Below are 21,509 nucleotides of genomic sequence, written 5' to 3' on the forward strand. Positions count from 1 at the left end.
CCAGAAAGGTCTCTGTCCTTGTAAAAACATGAATTCCCACATCCCAACAGGGATTCAGAACCCTTTGTTACTGCATGGTTGCAAAGATGCATTACTTCAGGCATCAGGTTGCTGATACCCATTCCCAACTGTTTCAAGGAGTATTTTTTGTACAAGAGAACAGCAGAACAATCAAACAGAACACATTCACAGAGGCTTTTGCAATCAGGTGATACAAGAAGTGCTGGAAAATACAGGCCAAGCCCTGTGGCTGGAAAAAACCCCAAACCAAGCAGCATTTCCTCAGGAATTGCTCGCCCCCGGGGAGGCACTCACCGCGATGAGGATCTGGAAGGAGCTGTGCATGACCTCGATGTAGCGGTACTCCAGGGCACAGCCGATGACAGAGATGTAGGAATGGTTATCCAGCCCCTTGAGGCCAGACATTGAAGCCTCCTTCCTTACACAGCCAGGGCCATTTTCACTCCACCAGGATTGGTGCCGGGAGATGTTGAATGTCAGGAGTTCGCTGTCCTAAAGGGAAAAGTCACAAGGAGATCTCTGTTTACTCTGAGAGTGTCAGACATGCTGTCAGATGGAGGTTGTATTAAATCAGTGGAAAACTTAGTTTCTGAGATCCCCACTCCTCAGAAATGCTAGCACAGATCAAAGCACATTGGGTTGATATTCCTTCATAGAATCATGGAATGGTTTAGTTTGGAAGGGACCTTGAAGAACCTAATCCAGGTTGCTCCAAGCCCCATTCAGCCTGGCCTTGAACACCTGCAGGGATGGAGCAGCCACAGCTTCTCTGGGCAACCTGTTCCAGGGCCTCAGCACCCTCACAGGGGAGAATTTCCTCCTATTGTCTAATGTAAACATATTTCCCAGGCAAGCTGCTGTGGTGAGAACCATTCCTGAGGCAGCCCTGCAACAAATCTATTTCACCATCCTGTAGCACAGTTGCAATGCAGGCTGCAGACCCAAGAACATTTTGCTAGTGGTATCTTCACCCAGAAAAGAACCCTCAAGTTTTGGGTTTGGGAGATGAACCATGTAACTCTAGAGGAAAAATGTGGCACTAAGTGTCCTGCCAGGCTCTTCTCAGCACAGGAATCAACCCAAGCAGCTGAAAAATATGAACTTCATAACCCCAAAGCGAGTTTCAAAACCCAACAGATCTTCCTCTGTTCCTAGCTTTTAACACATCTGACAAGATGCTGGACCATTTTTGCCTGATTTCCTTCCACACTCTTCACATCTGGTGCTTCTGCATCTCCTGTCAGCCCCAGGTCAGCCTACCCAGCCGAACTGACCCCACAGTGCTGAACTGCAGCTTCTTGGAAACATCTCCCCTTGCAATTTCTTACCAACTTTACCTCGAGAGGCTTTTTGTTTTACTGCCTTGTCTTTGCTAGGTAAATACTTTAAACCAGTTCAGGGGGTTATGCCACACAAGCAGTGCAGGCCTTTGGTGTGCAGCCACGTGCTTGTTTAAAAATGACCACACTTTCCTCACACTTGAGAAAAGTGCAGTATTTACAGGAATACACGGAGAAGCTTTGGGATTTTGAGCTTGCAGGACATGGCAAAGCACTCCTGCAGGTGAAAGACAAACTCAGGACTGGCTGAACAGCTGCAACCCTTCATGGATGAGTGCCAAGTGCTGGCTACCCCTGAAGTCCTCTCAGGTCACTTTTATCAGCAATCCCTTTTGACCACAAAACAAGGCAAGGGGTTGGAAGTTTTATTCCGAAGAATAGATTAAAAAATTTGAAGGCAGAGAATCTGTATCTCTGCAGAGAGGGATGGATGCTGGATATACACCCATTACTAAAGGTTTTAGCACCTATCCGTAAACTATTTCACACTGCTGGTGCCAGGGTCCTACAGTCCCAGGAGGAAAGCTGTGGCTCCCAGAACAGCAGCAGTCAGAGCTTGGGGTATTCACACTTCCCAACATGGAAAACCTCACATGGCAGCTCCTTTGTGTCAGCTCCCTGTAGAGTGAAAAGGAAAAACAGATTCAGAGCAGCTTATCCAAGCCCCTGCTCCAAATTACCCTCTGGAGAGAGGGCCTGTCTCCACAGCCAACACAGGAGCCAAGCCAGGCAGTCCTGCAGATATAAAACACAGACACAGAAAAGCACATCCAGGGCAAAACTCGAGTCACAGGGGCAGGAATCTGAATGCCAGCCAGAGCAGCAGGGAACAGTCCCCAGGTGCCCTGCTCTGCACCTTGTGTGGGGACCCTCCCTCCACCACAGCCACCCCGAGCCAGCCTGCAGAGCCAGCACTCAAACCTGCTGCAGGAAGCACGTGTTGAGAAATGTGGACAATTAAGTGAGAAGACAGCTGCCAAGCTCCTGACATAATCACCACAGCAGATGGCATGTGCTTTACAGGGGATGGAGGAGGGCACGGAGATGCAGCGTGGCACTGGGGCAAAGGCAGCCGGAACAGCAAAGACAATGGGGAAAACTCCATTAACAGCTGGAAGTTTAGCCCTCTCCTGGGCTTCACCCTTCAGTGGCCCACACAAAGCTCAGAAAGGCACCAAATCACAGCTTTTCTGCAAAGCTTGTTCTTTTTCCCCCAAGTTTGCATGTTCTGAGGCTCATGGATTTCCCCCAGCCAAAGCCAGGCCTCCAAGTGGCTGGGCTCTCCTCCCTCTCACAAGCCACTCTGCTTTGGTTGGGGAAAGAAGCAATTCTCTTTCTCAAAAAACAAAACAAACCCCCAGAAACAAACAAACAGAAAGCAAGAAACCTCCAAAACAACCAAGAAACCCCCCAAAGTGAATTCCTGTTTCTTTGCCCAGGGCTCCCCGCATTAGCACTGAACCAAAGCTGTTCCCCAGGGCACCACAGGATCTTCTCTCAACCTCAGTCCCCAGGGCTTCCCTCTCCCAGCTCACAGATGGTGCTTTCCCAAACCTTCTGCCTCACTGATGCAGACAGACCCCTCAGTGTCCTCTCTGCTCCTTACAGAGGAGTCAGTGTGTGTTTGGCAAAGTAAGAAACAGGCTGCTCTCCTTCCAGAATCTCCCCTTTGTCAGCTTTCAGAGATTTGGCTCTGGCTTAACTTCACTGAACTTGCTTGTAAATTCAGCCTGAAAAAGCAGAACAGGTGTGGCTGGAGGTGGGCAGGTGGAGGAACAGGAGGTCCAAACCAGCACTCACTGCCTTTTGCCCACAGTCATACTCCAGCTCTGAGGTAAAAGGAAAAAAAAACCCAAAAAAATAAAGTTACACATCAGTGAAGGGCAAATTGGCAAAACTGAGCACATTTGGATTCTAAAAACGCCACAATGCCTCGAACTCATGAGCCATCCATCTCAGAGATGTAAAGTGAATACTGATTGCACACTGGGATCAGGAAATGTCACTGTGTTCAGAGCCACCCTTCTGAACCAGCACCTGCCTGGGGCAGAGGGCAGCACGAACCAGAGGGTCTCAACATGCAAGGCAGAGCTGTTGCTTTGCCCTGTCCCTGGCTGGATGCCCTCGGGGGATACCTGTGTGATGGGGCACAATAAAAAGAGCACTCAAGAAAATCCCTTAATTGACCTCCCGTTGCTCAGAGCTTGCTTGGAGACTGTGAAAACAACTCCAGGATGTCTCCTGTGGTTTGCCAGCTTCATTTGTGAGAATACAGTCGGAGAGAAGCGAAACCATGAATTAGACAGAACAGCACGCAAAAATCAGGAGAAAAGAGCCAGTTTTAAGAAGGTTTAGGGAACAGCTGTCTCCCAAAAGCTTTCTGCGATGCATTTGAAATCTAAACACACTGGAATGCTCCCAGGAATGTGGGTTGGGAGATGTTAACCAGTGCCAGCAGTGACCAGGCCTGCTGCAGGGAGAGGGGTCAGTGTGTGCCCAGCCCCAGCAGGGCTGTCACTGCCTCTGTCCTCCAGCCTGCAGGGAAACACGAGCCAGGGCGAGCCAAGCTCCTTCTCAGGAGCACCTTGAAGGCCAGCCAAAAAATCACATCTTCCTCTGACCTGCTGCAGCACCTGGCTGTGACCTGTTTGCCACCAGGGCAAGAGGGAAGGCAACAGCACCAAAAACTGCACAGAGCCTGCTTTCCCCAGCGTGTCCCACGGGAAACTCACACCTACCTCCAACACCCACGGAGCCAGCTGCGCTCCTTTGCTAAAATAGCTTCCTGAAAGCTGTTCTGAAATTATTTTCTAAAGGGACACTATCAGAGATGGTTTTATTTTTTTGCTGTTAACAGTCTTCTGAACTGCCTCCCTCAAATTTCCTTAATTATCAGGCAAAACCACTCTGGAACAAACTGAACCTCGTTTGGGAACTGCCAGAGATTGACAGCAGAATCATTGTAAATCTTTGTAGATGGAAACATTTCTTATTAAAATAGGAAATGCAATGTTCAACTTTCAGTCCTGTGCTGGGAGTAGCTGCATCACCTTGAGACAGAGAGGAACACTCCCCGTGTCTCTCAGTGGGTTTGCTGACAGTGCCACAGCATTTAAAAGCCAAATCCCAGGCTTCCAAGTTCTAAATTTAGAAGGAGTTGAGGGACAGTTTTACGTACACATGAATTTATCCATCCTCCTGCTATTTTAACCAGGTACAAAGTCATCCCAAGATGCCATCCAGGTTCTCCGAAATACAAATAACCCCCATTTGACACAAAAGGGCTGCTTCCATTTCAGGAGGATATTTAGACCACCAGGGCTCTGGATTCAGATCAAAGCAGTGCATAGACAAGAGAATATAAAGGAAGGATAAAAAAAAAAAAAAATTAGAAGTCACCATTCAAGAAGAATAATTCCAGAGGGAAAAGACAAAGGAATACATTGAAATACATTGAAATACAGGACAGCAGTTCCTCAAACCTCTCTGAACATTTCTCAAGTTCATGATGAAGAGTCAGTCAGTGTGGCAGCTGGACAGACAGATGCTCATATGTCTTAACAGCAGGATTTTAATAATTAACTCAGACTGAGGGGTTGCAGGAGGGATGAATTTCATGCTTGAGTAAACAGGGAGAAGCTTAACATATTATTGCAAACACAGCCTGGAAACTTCAGAGCTAGCTCCCAGCAATTCACCTACCCAAACAGCCAGATGGACACGGGGAAAAGAGGGAGATGGGACAGGAAGAGGAACAGCAACCTGGAAATTGGGCTGTGAGCCCCAGCACAGAGCAGGGACACAGCACTTGGAGCTGCAAGTGTGCTCAGGAGTATGAGCAGAGCAAGTCAGCAAGGCAATGCTGCCAGAAGCTGCTCAGAGACACATCACCACCTCCCTGCCAGTGCTGAGAAGCAGCCCTGCAAATCCAGGTTGCTCCAGCACTCGGCTGCTCACTGGCAGAGCACTTGCAGGAAAGCTGGCATGGGCTGTGTGCTTGGGGAGGCCCTTCCAGCAGCAAGGGAAGTGCTTCCTTAGACACTTGTGCTGATCCACCTGGCTCTGGCCACCCAAGGAAGCTCTGCTGGGCCATATTTCACACTCTTACTCCTGCTAAGAAAAGATTCCAAGATAAAAGACCCTGTCAGGATAGAAAGACAGAAATCAAGTCAGTTTAGCTCTTCCGAGAAGCAAGGAATAGATTCAGTGTTCAGTAAAATGTATTTTCCTTTCCAATACAAAATTCAGTGTAACTAGTGATTGGTAGTTGGTTAGTAATTAGTTGTAACTCCCCTGAGCAGGGCTGACCAGAACAGCATCCTCAGCAATTCCATGGCCAGGAGACATGGAATGGACATGCTGGAATAACCTGGAGGATAAAGGAGCACTTCAAGAAATGTGAAAAACACGAGGAAAGAGAGGGTGAGAAGTGGTGGCAGACAACAGAGTGGAGGAAAGATGCAGCAGAGAACAATTCCTTGGTAATGGAAAGCAACAGGCAAATTGTACCTATCAGCCCTTGTTCTACTGATCACCTAAAGTTTATAACTGAGAGATTGTCTCAACCCCTTTGCCAAATTACTCATGGGCTGACATGGACTGTGGGCTCCCTGGTTTCTGTTCATTAAATCAGCCAGGCACCCAGAGCAAGGGGGGCACAAGAACAACGTCCCTGTTCTTGTGAACAGCACTTTGCTGCTCCCATCCTGTATTCCTTCACCACTGTGAAATCAGATCTAGGCAGCAGAGCATAAAGAATTGTTTGCAATGAGTGCACATAACTGTTTCCTCAACTTTTCAATTCCCTGGGCTTTTCTTAAGTCTGTTACATCGGAAACACTTGAACCCTTTCTATCCTATCCTTTTCTCACCCCACCTGAGTTATCACCTCTCTCAGTGGCACTGGACTGTCATTACCAGGCACCAAGTGAACAAACTCCATTCTCTCGATTTCCCTGCCCTTTCTGCATTCCCTCACTGTAAACAAGCTGCTGACAGAGCCTGCCCTGGCAGGCTGCCCTTGTCAGAACCCAGCAGGGTCAGTGCAGGGCTGGCAGGAATGCCACTCTCCCCAGGCTCACCAGCAATCACAGAGGAAACAGCACCCTGAAGCCCTGCAGAGCTCTCAGTCCCTTAAGGGACTTGCACAACCCTGTCCAAGCACTCCCCAGTGTGTTCATGCTAAGTCTAGTAGTTAATGAGTTATTGTTTATCAGACCAGCTCCATCAGCCTCTCCCTCCAGCAAAGCTCTTCTTCCAATATTTGCAATTTCCCTGCCTACTGCCAGGCTCACGATGAGCTTTGACTTCTTGTCAGGACTAGAGGGCAGCCTCCTCCCGTGGGCCCTGGGGCACACAGAGGTACCTGCAGCCCTGCTGCACACTGCCCAGCACCTGTACAGCCAAGCCCAGATGTCCTTCTGGGGCCTGATCCCAGCACTGACCCAATAAAGCACCAGCTGGCCTTGGATCAGGTTTCCAGAGATGCAGCAGGAGAGCCCAGCCTGGGAAGTGTCCTACAGAAACCTCAGCTCCTGCTTCAGGTGGATCTTTTGGTCTCTTGTGAAGCACAGATTTGTTTTGCCACTACAAAGACCCAAATTACTTCAGTGAAAGTGGAGGAGGATGGAAAGCAGCATCATTAGCTTTCCTTACAAAACAGCTTTTTAAAGTGAGAATAACTCATTAAGAACAGAGGCAAGGCTGTCAACTACTTTGCAGCCAAACAAGCACAAATTCTCTCTTGATTTTGCTGGCTGCCATTAAATGAACTAATTTCTCATTGCAGCCCAAGAGGAAAGTCCACTGAGTCAGTAACAACTTACACTGCAGCCCAATTCTATAAAAATGTCCCCAGTCACAAGTGTCACCCTGTAGGCTAAATAAAGCCTCTCTGTGTGCTGGCTTGGCTAAAATGAGCCCCAGCACAGAGCAAGGTTACCAGGTGAAGCTCCTCTGTGGCACAAAAAAAGGAGTTTGAGGTGCTGTTTGAATTGCAGAACAGCAACCTGACGTGTTGCAGTGCAGGTTGGGATTAGCAAACACGAGTATCCATCTGGCTGGAAGCAAACACTGGCTCTGAGAAGCTCCCAGAGCAGCTTATCAAGCCAACATTTTCTCTGCAGGAGGGAGCATTTAAACAGTTACATAAAATTCCCTTTTTTATCAGTTGGTCGCAGCCAACATCGAGATCATCCCAGGCTGAGATTTCAGACTATGAATAATCACTGTTTTGGGCGAGAACTCCCTCAAAGTTTATGGAGATAATTGAGAAGGAAAATGAAGATGAATTGAGACATTAGGAAGTTACATTTTCTTATCTGCAAAGGATTTAGGCTGCCACTCCTGACTTGCTGTGGGCCTGATAAAACCACAGGGCAATTCTAATTATGACTGCAACTCCAGTGCATGACCTGGGAATTTAGGCCAGATGTGGAGTGCTCTGAAATGAACCTGCATCCCACAATCACTCTGAGTGCTGTGCTACAGCAACACTCATAATTCATTGCTTACAGCCCAGACTTAATTTAGGGCCTGCCTCCCATTTTTATTATTTCTGACTCACCCCTCATTAGGCAGACAGCAATACTCAGCTAATCTAGTCTTCAAAGAGCTTTGCATATTAACTCACAACACCCTGGCCAGCAGCCAGGAGTAACTACCACCGTGCTTGAGAAGGAAGAATTAAGGCAGGGAAGCCACATCCCAAGGAGAGGAGCCAGATCCCTCTGGGGAGGGATGTTCTCTGTTCAGCAGACAGAGGAGCCTCTCCCCAAAGGTACAACAGGAAATATTTTGCCTGGTGTGGCAACAACCAGGTATTTATCCCTGCTGCTGAAGTGCAGTAAGTCTTCAGCAGGACTGGGAGGCACAAAAATACCAAGAGCTGGTCAGGTGTAGAGTTCCAGCAAAGTCCAGGCAGACCCTGCAGCAGCCCTTCCCTGGGACAGGCTGGCAGAAAGGCCACTCTCAGAGCTGCTCGAGGGGCCTCCCCTCCACCACACACCTTCTTGCCAAGGTGGTCTCACTCCCCAAGAGGATCAGCTGCAGTCTGGTTATCTCCTAGCCCTCCTCAGCATCACTGCTGGGAATTGGCCCTCAAACCCCCTCTCTCCTCTGTGTGGCTCTGCTGCCAGGCCTGCTGTCACCTCTCTGCCTGCTGTGAGGGCAGGGTTTATTCCAGCACCAACTGCACCGACTGAGAGCTCCAGAAATCAGGAGTGGCTCCTCAGCTCCCCACACAAGCAGCAGCATTCCCCATCCTTGATAAAGCAGCCCTCTCCACAGGCAGGAGGGCAGGACCCAGGCAGCCCCCACCCCTCACCTCACCCATGGCAGCCCTCCCCTCCCCACCCAGCTCCATCCCCTGTGTGAGAGCCTGGGCACTCACCTTTGAGAGCCCTCCCACTTCTAAGTAAAAGCAGATGATGAAGATGTTCCAGGTGACCCAGACTGCAGTCCAGATGGCATACTGGGAAGGAATGGGGTTGGGGAGAGAGAAGCAATAAACATGAGGAAGTCACTGGAATTAGTGAGTATATACATATATCTATATTTATATTGATGTATGTGTGCTCTAGCTGGGGACAGTGGAATGCCCTGAGTCAGCACCGAAATCCTTTTTCTCTTCCTCTGTTTTCCATATTCAGATGCTCTCTTGCCTGATAAGACACACACAGGGGCAGGAGTCTGAAGGGCTGGAAAAGCTTCTGTGCTGCATTTGTCCAGCCCCTCGCCCTCCCTCTCTGCTGGGCAGCGTTTGGGCTGAAGAATTATCTGAAACCTTCTGAGTTTAGCACAAGCACAGCTCACTGAACAGGGGATTCCTGAGCACAGCCAGGCATCTCCTGCTAGAACAGTGTGCAGGGCTCGTGCCTGATCTCCCAGGGGCTTTGCAGTGTCCCTGCTGCCAGCCACATCCCTGGAGCACAGGCTTGGACAGGCTCTGGTGTGTGTCACTCACCACCACGATGTAGCGAGGTCTGTACTGGATGGTGCCGAACAGCCCCAGGATAACGATGATGATGTGCAGGAAGTTGGCGAGGATAGGGGCCCACTGGTATCCCAGGAAGTCGAACACTTGCCTCTCTAGCGCAGCAAGCTGGAAGGGAGAAGGAAAAGGAGAGTTACAGCTTCTGCACCCATAGTGTTTGTTCTCAAGGTTTTGACACGCTCACTGAGCAAATCCCCGCGGCAGCTGAAGGTGGGACTCTGTTCCCAAAGCAATTTTCTGCCTCTGAACCAGGTCAGTAGGACACAAGGCTTGTTTACACATCCCCCTTCCCCTCTGGTCTCATCCCAGCTCCTCTGATGGCTGAGCTCCAGGGCTGTGTGGGGCATTCCTCTGTGCTGTGCACCCTGGGGCTCTGGCAGAGGACAGAGGGGAGCAGCGGGATGGGAACATCTTAAATGTTGAACGTGAAATACATTCACAAAGATGTCAGTGTAACTTTCTAGAGCTCATTTGTCAGAGCCTTCAGCATCACTCCATCACTCCTGACACCTCCTGTGTTTCTGCTCTCCAGCACACATCCATCAAAGTGAGGGAGAGGAGGAAACTCTCTCCTCCACCTTCGCCCCTCAGAAAATGCTGCCACCAGGAAAGGAAATTCTGCCAGCACATCAGTTTTCCAGGACAGGCTGTGTTCCTCTCCGGCACTAATAACACGGTTCAAGGCTAGTACTGTGTTCTAGACATAAAACTCCATTACTGCTGGAGTGCTGGGGCTGATTTGCAAACCGTATCCACATAAAGATGTGCTTTTTACCTGTAGCCATCGTCTGTGTATTGGACAACATCTGGTCCCCTGGCCCTGAGCCTCTGTGCAGCTGAAAGCTGGAAATGCAATTGCCTGCTGGCCTTTGCATGCCCACGGCCTTTAAATAATGTATTTACAGGAGAAATATTGTGAGTGTGGGGGGCAAAACTGTTAATGCAGGTTTTTCTCCTGTGCCCAGCCTTGCATGGAGAGATCTCTTTTTTTGTCTTTATTAACACAGTGCAAGCCCCTCCATGGACTTGTGTCTTCCCTGTCAGTACAAGATTTTAAAGTATGTTTAATTATCACAGTGGGCCACTGGGATTGTGTTATGACATTTCATATTTATTTTTGGCTAAATAAATCATTACAGTTTACCATAGGCTGTCAATATTAATTTAACTCCTAATCAGGCGTTAACCATGAGTAATTCTGGTCTGCTGTGTGTAATCAGCTATGTGACATCTTTTCCTGGCTGGGATCTAAGCACCAGGGCTTCTGTGATGGTTTAAAGCATTTAAAGATGTGAGTGGCTCAGGTTCCTCTCAAGCCCCATGATGAGAAAAGCCACATCTATTAAATGCCCCTTATTCCTCCTTCTTCCTGGCTCAGTGAGGAAATTGCCTTCACACCTCTCTTGGGCTAGGAAGGTATTGCAATTCCCAACACAACTTTGAAAGTTCAATAAAAATCTGTATTTCAAAGAAATCTGCGGTTAAGGGCAATCAGTCAGGGAGGGGGTAGGCAGCTTTCCCTCTAAAGTATCTTATTCCCAAGGAAAGAAGGACAGAGAGCAGGGAAGGAATGGAGGCAGTCACTAAATCTCTCTCTTTTGCCAAATAATCTTTCCTTATGTGCAGTCTGAGCCCCCTGAAGCACCTGGAAGATGCTGTGGCCACACAGGGGGCTGTGCTCCCCCCAGCACAGCAGGTTTGTCACTCTCCTCAGAAACACCAGCCACAGGTTAAACGCTTAATCCTGCAGGAGGGGATTAACACACATACCTTAACGACATTGGGACATTTGGGATCCTGACTGGCTGGCAGTGGGCTGCTGGACTGTGCCCCTTCATCCAATCAGGCATTTAATTGGCTTTGTGTGTTCCAGGAGCAGCGTGTGCCCCCAGAGCCCCAGCCAGCCTGGGGACACAACGGGGTGTTGGCTGAGCTGACCCCTGCCCAGCCTCCCCTCTTGCCCTCAGGTTCTGAAAATCAGGATAAACACAGATCCCTCCTACCCCTGCCTTCTGCTGCGAGCTCTCCCACTCCAGAACCAGGGCAATCCATGTCTGGAGGAGTGCTTTCCTCATTCTACTCCACCAGTATTTGTCACTAGGGCTGCATAAAGAGGGGAAAGCTTGTCCTTCCACGGCCTTGTGATGTTTCCTTGTTTGTTTGCACCAGGAAAGAGATTGGGCTGTGAAATGAGGGATAAACAACCACCCTGGAGATGGACCTGCCAATCTACACGGCTTCAGATTTGGGCACAGCTCCTTGAGAAGTCTCTGGATTTTTCCCCACAACCTCAAAAATTACTTCACACCATACTTCCTTCTCCCTCACCTTGTCTCCAGGTTCTTTCCATCCTGATTTACTTTCTTATGCCACTTTCCCAGCATTATTAAACTGTTTTTGTGAACCTGGGAGCTTCAGGCATGACTCAGCTGGTCCAGAGATGGGCTGTGCCCATCTGCTGGCCCAGGGAAGGAGAGGGGATGTGGGATGTGCGAGCTCACACAAGCTGTTTCCTCATTTATAAAAATAAAATTACGATTTTCTGTAGAACATGTTGGTGACAAGCAAATGCTACTGATGAAACTCCAACGCTGTGTTAGTGACAGGCAGGGAGTGAGTCTGTGCTGCGATCCAGCCATTGGAAATGCAGCCTCAAGTTATCCTGGGCTTCCCCCTGTCCCCACAGGAACTTACCATAATTAAGGAAGTATTTGCTGAAAACAAATTGATAAGCAACCATTTCACTCATTACACTGCAGTCTGTGTGCACAGCTTACCCACAAAATGCTGCTGGGATTTGCAGGCAAGCAGGGCTGACGTTGGGGCTAAGCTGGCCTTGGTTTGGGGCTGGGATGTGAAGAATGTCTCGGTGCCCTTCAGTCCTGGTCCCTCCAGTCCTGCTCAGAGAAGGCAGGGTCAGGGTTTGCCCTGATCTATCTGTCCCCTGGTACTGAACCTCTCTGGGAGCCTCGTGCTGAGCAGGGAAATGCCATCTTTCTCTACTGCTGCCAGGGCTGTGCAGAGCAATATCCTCACTGTGGTGTTCCTTACAATGATTCACACTGTCCTATTGAGAAAGCCTATTATATTCCAGAGATACTGGTTGTAAAGAGAAATGTCACAGATTGTGGCACAGGTTTCAACCCACTCAAAGCTGACAGGACCTTTCCATCAGGGAGGACAAATTTTTCTTCTTTATGACTGTTCTTATTAAAACCAGGATTCCTTCTCCTCCTTCTGCTTCTCTAACCCATAGTATACTTTTACCTTTCATTCTTTAAATCAAATGATTCATTGCAGCACTAAAATCAAGAGTTGTGGCAGAATTTTCTCTCCTGAAATAAACCACATTTCTGCTGATCTGAGTGAAACCGGAGTAGCAAATAACCACGTGAAGCAATTGTTAGCCAGGCAAACAACCCAAGCCAAAGTTCTCTCTTGGGCCATCATTCATTTATACAGCTGGGGAAGAGATGAAAGGCAGAGGGATGTTCTGCATCTCATGGAGCCCATCCCATGGCCCACACACAGGGAGCTCAGAGAGCTCCGGACATGCTCAGGGGCAGCACACCATAAAACTTCACCAGAGAGGGAAGCTGCCCCTCAGCTGGAGGAGTGTCCAGAGAAAAGGACATAGAAAATAGGAAAAAAAGTCCTAGAAAACACCTCAATGTTTCAAATGAAGCTTCTCATTGGGGTTTCAAACCGTTCCAGTTGTTTTTCCAATGGCTCTGGCAGGACAGTGTCACTGGCAGGTGTCACTGCCAGCAGGACACTCCAAGCTGGTTCAGCATGGGCTGGGGGTGCTTGTTTAAATTCTAGTCCCTCAAATCTTTTAGATCCCCTCAGCATTGTCTTCTGTTGCTCCTCTCCTGCTGATAATCTGGAGAGTCCAACCTGCTCCCCTGTGCCCCCATACTGCTGAGGAGGAAGGGATGCTGTCAGGTACCTGTAATTCCTTAACTCCCTGTCCTTTATAGCCGACTATCAAAGCCATGTTATCAGCCAGATTTGCTCTTCTTAATTTATTAAGCTTTTAAAGCCTTTAATCTTATTTGGTTTGTATCTGTGTCTTTAACTGCATTTCTGAAATCAATTTGGACACAAATGAAAAAATATCAGTCTCAAGACATGTTGATGTGACTCATACAGACACAGGAAAGGTGCTCAGAAAACCCCATAACAGGTACAGTCACACATCCATTTTGTTTCTGTAAACAAACCTGCTTTTAACCTTTCCAAGCTCAGCTTTAATAAGAGATTTATTTTCAAAATTAAATGTCAGAAATAAATATCCAAGTGTGCAATAAAGGGAACCAATGGGAAAGGCTGATCCTACTGCTGAAAGAAAAAACAGAAACAAAAAAACAAAAACCCAACAAAAAAGCGAAGAAAAAATGTTTTACTGAGAAACCCAGGCAATTTTCCACTTGACCTATAAGAAAACAACCTGAAAACTCCTTTGCCACTCCTTGTCTCTCAGTGCTGTGAGGACACAGCCTCACAGGCTGCTCCAGCTCCCGCTCCTCCCCCAGCTTCAGCTGGGTCAAAATTTACCACTTAACCCCCTGTCTGTCCCTCCTCTCCAGCCTGAACCCAGCAGGAGCCTCAGCTGCAGCCCTGGGTCCCCACTGCCCTGCTGGGGTGATGTTCTGGGCTCCTGGCTGATCCCAACTCCCTGATCCAGGGTTTGATTTCCTGCCAAGTGGCTTCGCTTTTTAAGAAGATGCTCTTCCTTTGTCTGCTGTGCAAACACCATCGGAGCTTTCACTGGAAAAGGTCACGGGCCTTTTCTTGAGGAAAAACCTGCACTGGTTTCCTGAGGTATTTTGGCCATGAGATGTGATGGCTCGAGCTCAGGGCAAAGTCTCAGTGCTACTGCCCCTATGAGGCAACATGCAAGGATGGGAATTTACATCCTGCTACCTGAAACAACAGGAAGAAATTAAAAAATATCAGACTGTGTAATTTGATGAATATATCTATTTAGGTTTTGAACACAACTATCTTCTTTTTTCCACATGGTTTAAGTTTCGCAATACTAAACACCTATCTGCTGTTTAGTATTATTAATATATTGGTATTATTATAATATAATGTTTAATTCTACACACCTTTCTATATAATTCCTTTGACTTTGTAAATGCTGGGACAATGCTAGAACTAAAGAATCCTAAACCCAAGCTGCTGTGTGCTGAAACTATCAGAAGTGAGCAAAAAATTCCCTTCTGTGCTAGTGTTTACTCAAGGTGGAGAAGATTCTGTGAGCAGAAAAACAATTAAACAGTAAGACTGCTTTTACCACAGTGGCTGCATTTCTAAATAAATATGAATGGTTGCAATAGCTCTTTAATTAAGTTTATCTGAAAAAGCAGCTCAGTGAACCATTGCTTCCCATCCCCAAATGGAGGGGCTCGTTCTGCGAGGTGCCACGTCCTTGTCTCTCCCAAAGTCAGCCTCTCATGTGCTCACAGCCGCTGCATTCACAAAATCTCATTTTTCTTCAGTAAGTGTTGTCAAGGAAACCTTCCTTGGGGCCTGGTGATCCACAGCTCCTTTCCCAGCATCCCTCTCCCCACCACAGAGGTCAAGAGACTAATTGCACAGGAGGTCTCTGTCACTTGCTCTCTCAGGCATCTCTGGCCACTCTGGCCACTGTGTACAATGTGCCCCATTCTCTGCTCCTCTGCTGTGTTCTCTCCCCAGAAGCTGCTGAAACTCTGCTATTCACACAGACATTAGAGAGGCCTCCAACAGCAGGGCTGATACTTTGAAGTCATTTCTATTTCAGCAGAAAACTGGTCACTGTGCTGGGTCTGCCACTGCAGGGCAGCAGGGAAGTCCCCACCATTGTCCCACACCAGGTCACTCCCTGCAGCTGCTCCTGGGCATCACACTCCAGCAAACACAACTTTCAGGCTGCCTTGTGCCACATCCAAGGATCAGGACTTCTCCCAGCCCAGAACCATCCTGTGCAGAGCCTGGGCAGGGGTAAAACCCTCCCCGTGTTCATCACAGCTTCTCTGCTGAAGCCTGGGGTGTCCTGCTGTTAAACACCCCAGGGTTGAGCCCTCACCTCCTCATTCCCCCCAGCCTGGCACCTCTGAGCTCCGAGTTCTCCCCTCCCAGCATCATTTTGTGTGTGGGCAGTGATGCTCTCAGGATTGCCACTGCTGTGACCTTGAACCCTGAGCTTTCTGCTGCCAAAGCCTCCCAGAAACATCTGAGCTGCAAAGATACGTCATTATTCAGTCCCACATGTCCAAATGCTGCTTAGCATTCCAGGGAAGGCACAATCCTGCTAAACATAAGGGATGAGGCTGGCACTGAGCAGTGCAGAAGGCTGTGTTGTGTCTGAGCTGAGGCTCTGGCTTCAGAGGGCCTGAGGTTTCCTAAGTGCATTTTAGAACCACCAGCTCTGCTCAGCTGAAGACATGGGCCATGCACAACAATTCACAGAATCATGCCTTTAGGTTGGAAAAGTCTTCTAAGATCATTGAGTCCAACTGTCCCCTTAGCACTGCCAAGCTCACCACTAACCCATGTCCCCAAGTGGCACATTTAACATCTTTTAAATCCCCCCACAAACAGCAACTCCAACACTGCCCTGGGCAGCCTGTTCCAATGCTCAACAGCCCTTTTGGTGAAGAAATTGTTCCTCATATCCACTCTAAACCTCCCCTGGAACAATCTGAGGCACACATCCAAGCAAACCTCTTAAGCTTTTTACTCCAAGTGTTAAACTGTGCCATGGAACTGGCAAAACATCAGGAGCTGGCAGTACTTTTTCTAGCAAGACACCACATCCCATGGTCCCTGCCACATCCACAGGTGCTCTCTTCTTGTCCACAACCTTCTCAGCAGGGTGGTCAGCAGGACAGTGGATTAACTGATGTTCTGAATGGTGTTCAGAATCCAGCACCCAGGAAAAAGACTGCTTCCTAGGAGGAATGATTCAGGAAAATTATTGCTCTGGATTGCCTAAATTTCCCCCAGATCAGGGTCAGTCACATGTCTGATGAGGCCTGTGCTCTGTACCCCTCACAGGCTGTTTGTTTTTATGGCTCCCATCTCCCCTTGGGGCTCAGAGCCCAGGGATGCAGCCCCAGGGTATGGGAGCTGTTCCCTGTGCTCCTGCCAGCCCCTCAGCCCTGCACGCTGCTCTGATTGCTGATTGCTGAGAGCAGCAATCAGCCTCAACTAATAACCAGGTGCCTTTGTGATTTAGGCAGAAAAGCACTCTGATGGGAATGACAAACTTGTTTTATTTGCAACCTACGTCAGCACTCCCACCTAAGTTCCTCAAACATAATTAAATTAATCTGTTGTGCCCACAGTGTTGTCTCCTAAGCCCCCCCAATGTTTCATGGCTCAGCTTTGAGTCTCCAGCTTTGGGACAGAGAGAGGAGGCACTGGGGTGAAGGGGAGGTTACTGCATTTGTAACAGACATAAAACCTGTGAGCTTCCTCAACAAGTGCCTGACACTTTTGTCACCCAGATGCCCAGGCTCAGGCTCCACACTCCTGGCTTTCCCTCAGCTGCTGAAGAACTTGCTGAGCTATCTTATCCCACCTCATGCTGCTGATCCTGGGCAAACATCCCAGCTGCTCCCCCAAACAACATCCTGGCGTGGCTGACAGCTTCAGCTCTGGGGGAAAACTTCTCCCACCAGGAGCACAAATTTCCCTGTTGCATGAAATAATACATATTAAATGTGTGCCATTAACTCAGCAGCCATTTCCCTCTGGAGATCTGCTACCAGTTATGAACCCATCTAAACACTCCTCACTCTGTGAGGCAGAGCAGTGCTGGAGATCAGCAGGAATTTAATTTTCTAATAGAGAGATTTATTCCCTACCAACAGGGCTTTATATTGTGTGATCCCTGCCTCTGCTCAGCCATGAAGGCTTTCTGATTTTTGGGCTTCTTCCCATGAAAGGGATGCAGGGAAAAAAACTGAAAATACTTGAAAATTAGCCAAGGGGTTGTGTTTAGGGAATATAACCTATATCCTTTTGACCTGCTATCCTAGGCATCATCTGCTTAGCTAACAGAGAGGGAAACTATTGACAGGGCTGACACAGAAAGCACAAGGCTGCCCTGAAACACTGCTTGGGCCAGCACTGCCCAGCCTGTCTTCTCCTGAAGCAGCTCTCTGGAGTCTCCTGGGTGTGGGAGCAGCAGAGCGCGAAGAGCTCAGAGATCCCATGAACTCTCAAGTGTACCAGAAACACTTTAAATTATTCAGAGGTTTGACCAAAACTCTCAGTGTGTATAAAGCCCACGAGAGACCAGCTGGACTCACCCAGTCTAGAAAAAAATTCTGTCTCTCTTTGCTGTTTTATAGGCACTTACTGCAAACTGCAATTTTATTTCGCTGCTGTTTACCCCAAAGCTGAATTGTGGCTGTAAATATACCACTGGCAGCTTCCCCAAGGGAGCAGTAGCTCTTGCTTCAGGCTCGAAAAGCCAAGCTCAGTTTTCCCTCTGTCCTGTCCACACACAGCCCAAGAAAGACCTGCTGTGACCAAGTGACACTGAGACCACCCCCTGCTTTTGTCTGTACGAACAGAAGTGTTCACTGGTGTCCCCTGCCAGTCTTGTTCATGGCTGGCACCTGCAGCACCTCCTCTTCAGGAAGGGTCAGTGGTTGCCTGAGAGACAAAAATGCCTCTCAGAAGGCAAAACACCTGCAGAAAGCCACCTGAAGCCCTTTTTCTCATCCAGCAGAAGATGAGGGTGAGAGTTTTTTGGTGGCTATGGAGCACAGCCAGCAAAGCCCTGCTCTCCGTACAGCTCTGTGTCACAGCTCCACAGGATGCTCTCAGCACATGGGGCAAATTCTCCCTGTGCTGCTGGACTTTTTTAGGAATCCTCCAGGGCCTTGTGAGCCAAAGGCCCCTGCTCTGTCCCTCTGCCTGAACCCACAGCTCCCACCCCGCTCCGGCCGGCTCAGCACCCGCTCTCCCCCAGCTCCTTCCTGCACATGGCACTGGGAGCTCCAGCAGCTGATCCCCTTAATTAGGTCACAAATGGATCACGTGTAAAACACTTGCACCAGCCAGGTCCTCTGAAGGAAAAACACGCAAGCCCTGCTACTGGGGTAAAAGCTCGGGAGAGGAAAGATGCCAAAGCTGAAATAACTCTTCAAAACTTTGTCCGTAGGAGCCTTGCTTCAGTTTCTGCTCGACAGCTGGGCCCCTGCTCCCTGACACTGGAGCTAAGTGGTAGCAGTGCTTTAATTTCCTCTTGCTTCTGCTGCAATGCCAGATTGCCTGGATATTCGTAAACAGAAGGAATTTAATGAAAATTATAATTAGAGCCCTGCGGTGCTCTTGCAGGTCGCCTTTACACTGGGCTGCCTATTTACATTACAAATCAGGCTGGTGTCACTGCAGAGTCTACAGCAAGAGAGGAGAATTCATTAAAAGGGAAGCGCAGGGTGGGTGAGAAATAGGGGAGAGAGAAAATGATATTGTTATTATTAATAATCTAGGAAATTGGGAGCTGCCACGGTCTTGCTGCAGCTTTGCTCCTCGAAGGAAAGCTTGTCCTAATCAGCCTGGAGCAGGAGGGGACACAGCACAGTCACCCAGAGACTTCCAAGGCAATTACTGTTCAAATGGACCCTTTTTTTCATAGACAAGGCTTTCTCACCCCACCAGGACACAGAGAAGTGCTCTTATCACCTAGCTGTCAGTTTGGGGGTGTTTGGAAGAGACAACATGAAGCCAAAGGGATGCAGTTCCCATTATTTTGCAGCTTTCCCTTTCCACCTGCCAACAGCTCCAGATGATGCTTTTTGCCCCCTGTAATGCCACGGGCAGCAGCTCCTGCTCTGCTCCTTACACCCCCAAGCACAACTGGGGACTGTCTTCCCATCTAACAGTGAAATTAGGAGTAACTGCATCGTTTTACACAGAGAATTCTGGAAACTTGGGTCCTGTTTGTAAAAAGCTTCTGTAACATTCCACAGCAATAGTCCTGCCTCAGCACTAACAGCATCTTCACTGCCATTGTGGTTTTTTGGATGCCCACCTGCCTGTGGTGGCAAAAAGAGGCAGCTTGGGAACTTCCCACAATGACAGCAGCACCAACCCTAACCCTCAGCTTTCCCTTCACTGTCACATTCTCAGCACAGAGAGGTGAACTCCCCCTGCTCCCATGCCTGCATCCCCCAAATGAGAAGCTGGAGGTATTTTAGGAGTTGGGCTGCAAACAGGCCAAGCGGTTTGTTTGCTTTTCATCCACACTATCATCATATAAAGTGACCCATACTGTGACAGCTGGGTTTTAATCATCACCAGTAACACTGATGTTTGTGCTTTGTCCAAAAAACCCTAACCAAAACACAAAAAATGTGTTTATATCAGTTAAAAAAAAAAAAAAAGGACAAAATGAAAAGTTATGATTGAAAAAACATGTAGCCATTTTGTCAGCTGAAAAATAGATATCAGTGAAGAAATACTGACCAAGTCTCCCCTAATGAATGTACCAGCAAATTTCCAGGCCTGTCATCAGAGCATGAAATGAAAAAGAACTGGGAAGAAAATAGTATTTTGGGCATGAAAAGCATTTAGCAGTTCAGCTTCTGGTTCCAGTAAAATGCTTCTGACAGGAAGAGTTTTAAATTGGAACAAACAGGAAAACAATGATTTTGTTCAAAACAGGGACTGTCAGAGGCTTTCAGGGTATTGCAGGAATTTTCCAATAACCACAATCCCCACAAAGAACTTCCCTCTAAGAAATGGATAGAAAATGAATCAATCACTATTGATTTTCATCATCTGATTGCTCCTCTTGAAGAATATCAGTCCCACTTAAGCAATTGATTAGTTACCTTAGCAATTACAGGTAAAACCCTGGCTTTCCTTGCCTCCCTCAAGGCATGTAAACGAGGGATATTCCAGTTTTCCAGCCATTTCAGAGCCAATTTTATGTGATCAAAGATGAGTTCTGAGCTGTCACCCACATCTCAGGAATCACCAGCACCCTCAGCACGGTCCCTCAGAGGTGAGGAAGGCTGAGCAGCTCCTGGGCTTCTTCCTGAGCTGTACCTCCCCATGAGCAGCACAGGCTGCAGAGCAGAACCCCAGCTCTATTTTCCCCACATAAAAGCAAGAAAACAGAGACACACAAAGTGCTCAAACAGATTAGTCAAGTAAATATCTCAAGAGGGAGCTGGCAAAAAGTTTAGGCACGATTTGAGGCTGAAGATGTGCCTCCCTCTTTCACGGGTGACAGAGTAGTTTGGGAACTGCAAACCACTCTGGGCAGTCGTGGAAGGGTGAGAGCACAGCTCTGCTGCAAAACATGGTCTGAGTGCTGGGAATCAGGGCTCCAGGGTGGATTTTTTGGGATTCACAGCATGAGAGTGGCTGTGGGGGAAGTCACTGTGGTTTTCTCATGCCCACTGTCTCCTGCACCACTTTGTTTCCTGCTATGTTTGAGAGGAGCTCAGCAAAACCAAAGATTCTCATCAGGGATTTCTCAGGAATACAGAATCATGCTGAAAACCCACTAAGGTTCACCGAATTCTCCCACTGGCACTGATAGCATTGACCACCTCATTTTTGGTGCTGCATGCCCATTGTTTTTGCTCCTCAGCCCAAGTGGATGATGAAATGAGAGCCGTGACGTTCACTTTGATGGAGGCGAGCTGCTGGCTTTCCAACAGGGTAAATAGGGATTCAGTGCCTTTTAAAAAGCATTATTTTTAAAGGAAAGCCCTTTTGAGTGAGAGCTAGAATGGGGTTATTTTCCACATGACCAAGCACCAAAAGGAAAGCAGCAGCCCAGTCCATGCTCTTATCACCCTCCCTGAGTCACCCACTGGATAGATTTGTCACAAGGTGAAATAAGAGCAAGTCCTCAATTTATTATCATTTTCTACTTGTCCTCCTTAATGCAGTTCCTGCCAGGATGAGTTTGCTGTGGGAAAGTGGAATGAAACCAGGCCTTTCAGTCTGCTGCTAAATGGGACTGGGGGGAGGAGGCTTCCAGGGGGGAGGGAAAATCTTCCTCATTAAAAGGGGAAAATGTGCAACGCAGAGTTTTCATCGGATGCTGCCCAGCCTCCCAATTAGGGTGGCTGGGACAAACAGTGGTGTTATTATATGTAACTGTTTATCCAGTGTCACTCAGCCATTGTTTA

General features: G+C 48.2%; 1 protein-coding gene across 2 annotated transcripts in view; it reads right to left on the bottom strand.

Annotated features, from left to right (window-relative positions):
• Positions 1 to 21,509, bottom strand: part of NKAIN4 (sodium/potassium transporting ATPase interacting 4) — a 49,482-nt gene that overhangs the window by 15,579 nt on the left and 12,394 nt on the right. For both annotated transcript variants that reach the window (XR_009278860.1, XM_058850792.1), the window contains exons 2-4: positions 9,325 to 9,462; positions 8,752 to 8,832; positions 316 to 513 (exon numbers count right to left, since the gene is read on the bottom strand). Coding sequence is in view for 1 of the 2 variants with exons in the window: in XM_058850792.1 (XP_058706775.1) it covers positions 316 to 513; positions 8,752 to 8,832; positions 9,325 to 9,462 (417 nt within the window). In the remaining variant the exon portion in view is untranslated. The remainder of the gene's footprint in view (positions 1 to 315; positions 514 to 8,751; positions 8,833 to 9,324; positions 9,463 to 21,509) is intronic.

The sequence above is a fragment of the Poecile atricapillus genome, chromosome 15 (assembly GCF_030490865.1).
Source record: "Poecile atricapillus isolate bPoeAtr1 chromosome 15, bPoeAtr1.hap1, whole genome shotgun sequence".
Classification (NCBI taxonomy): Eukaryota; Metazoa; Chordata; class Aves; order Passeriformes; family Paridae; genus Poecile; species Poecile atricapillus.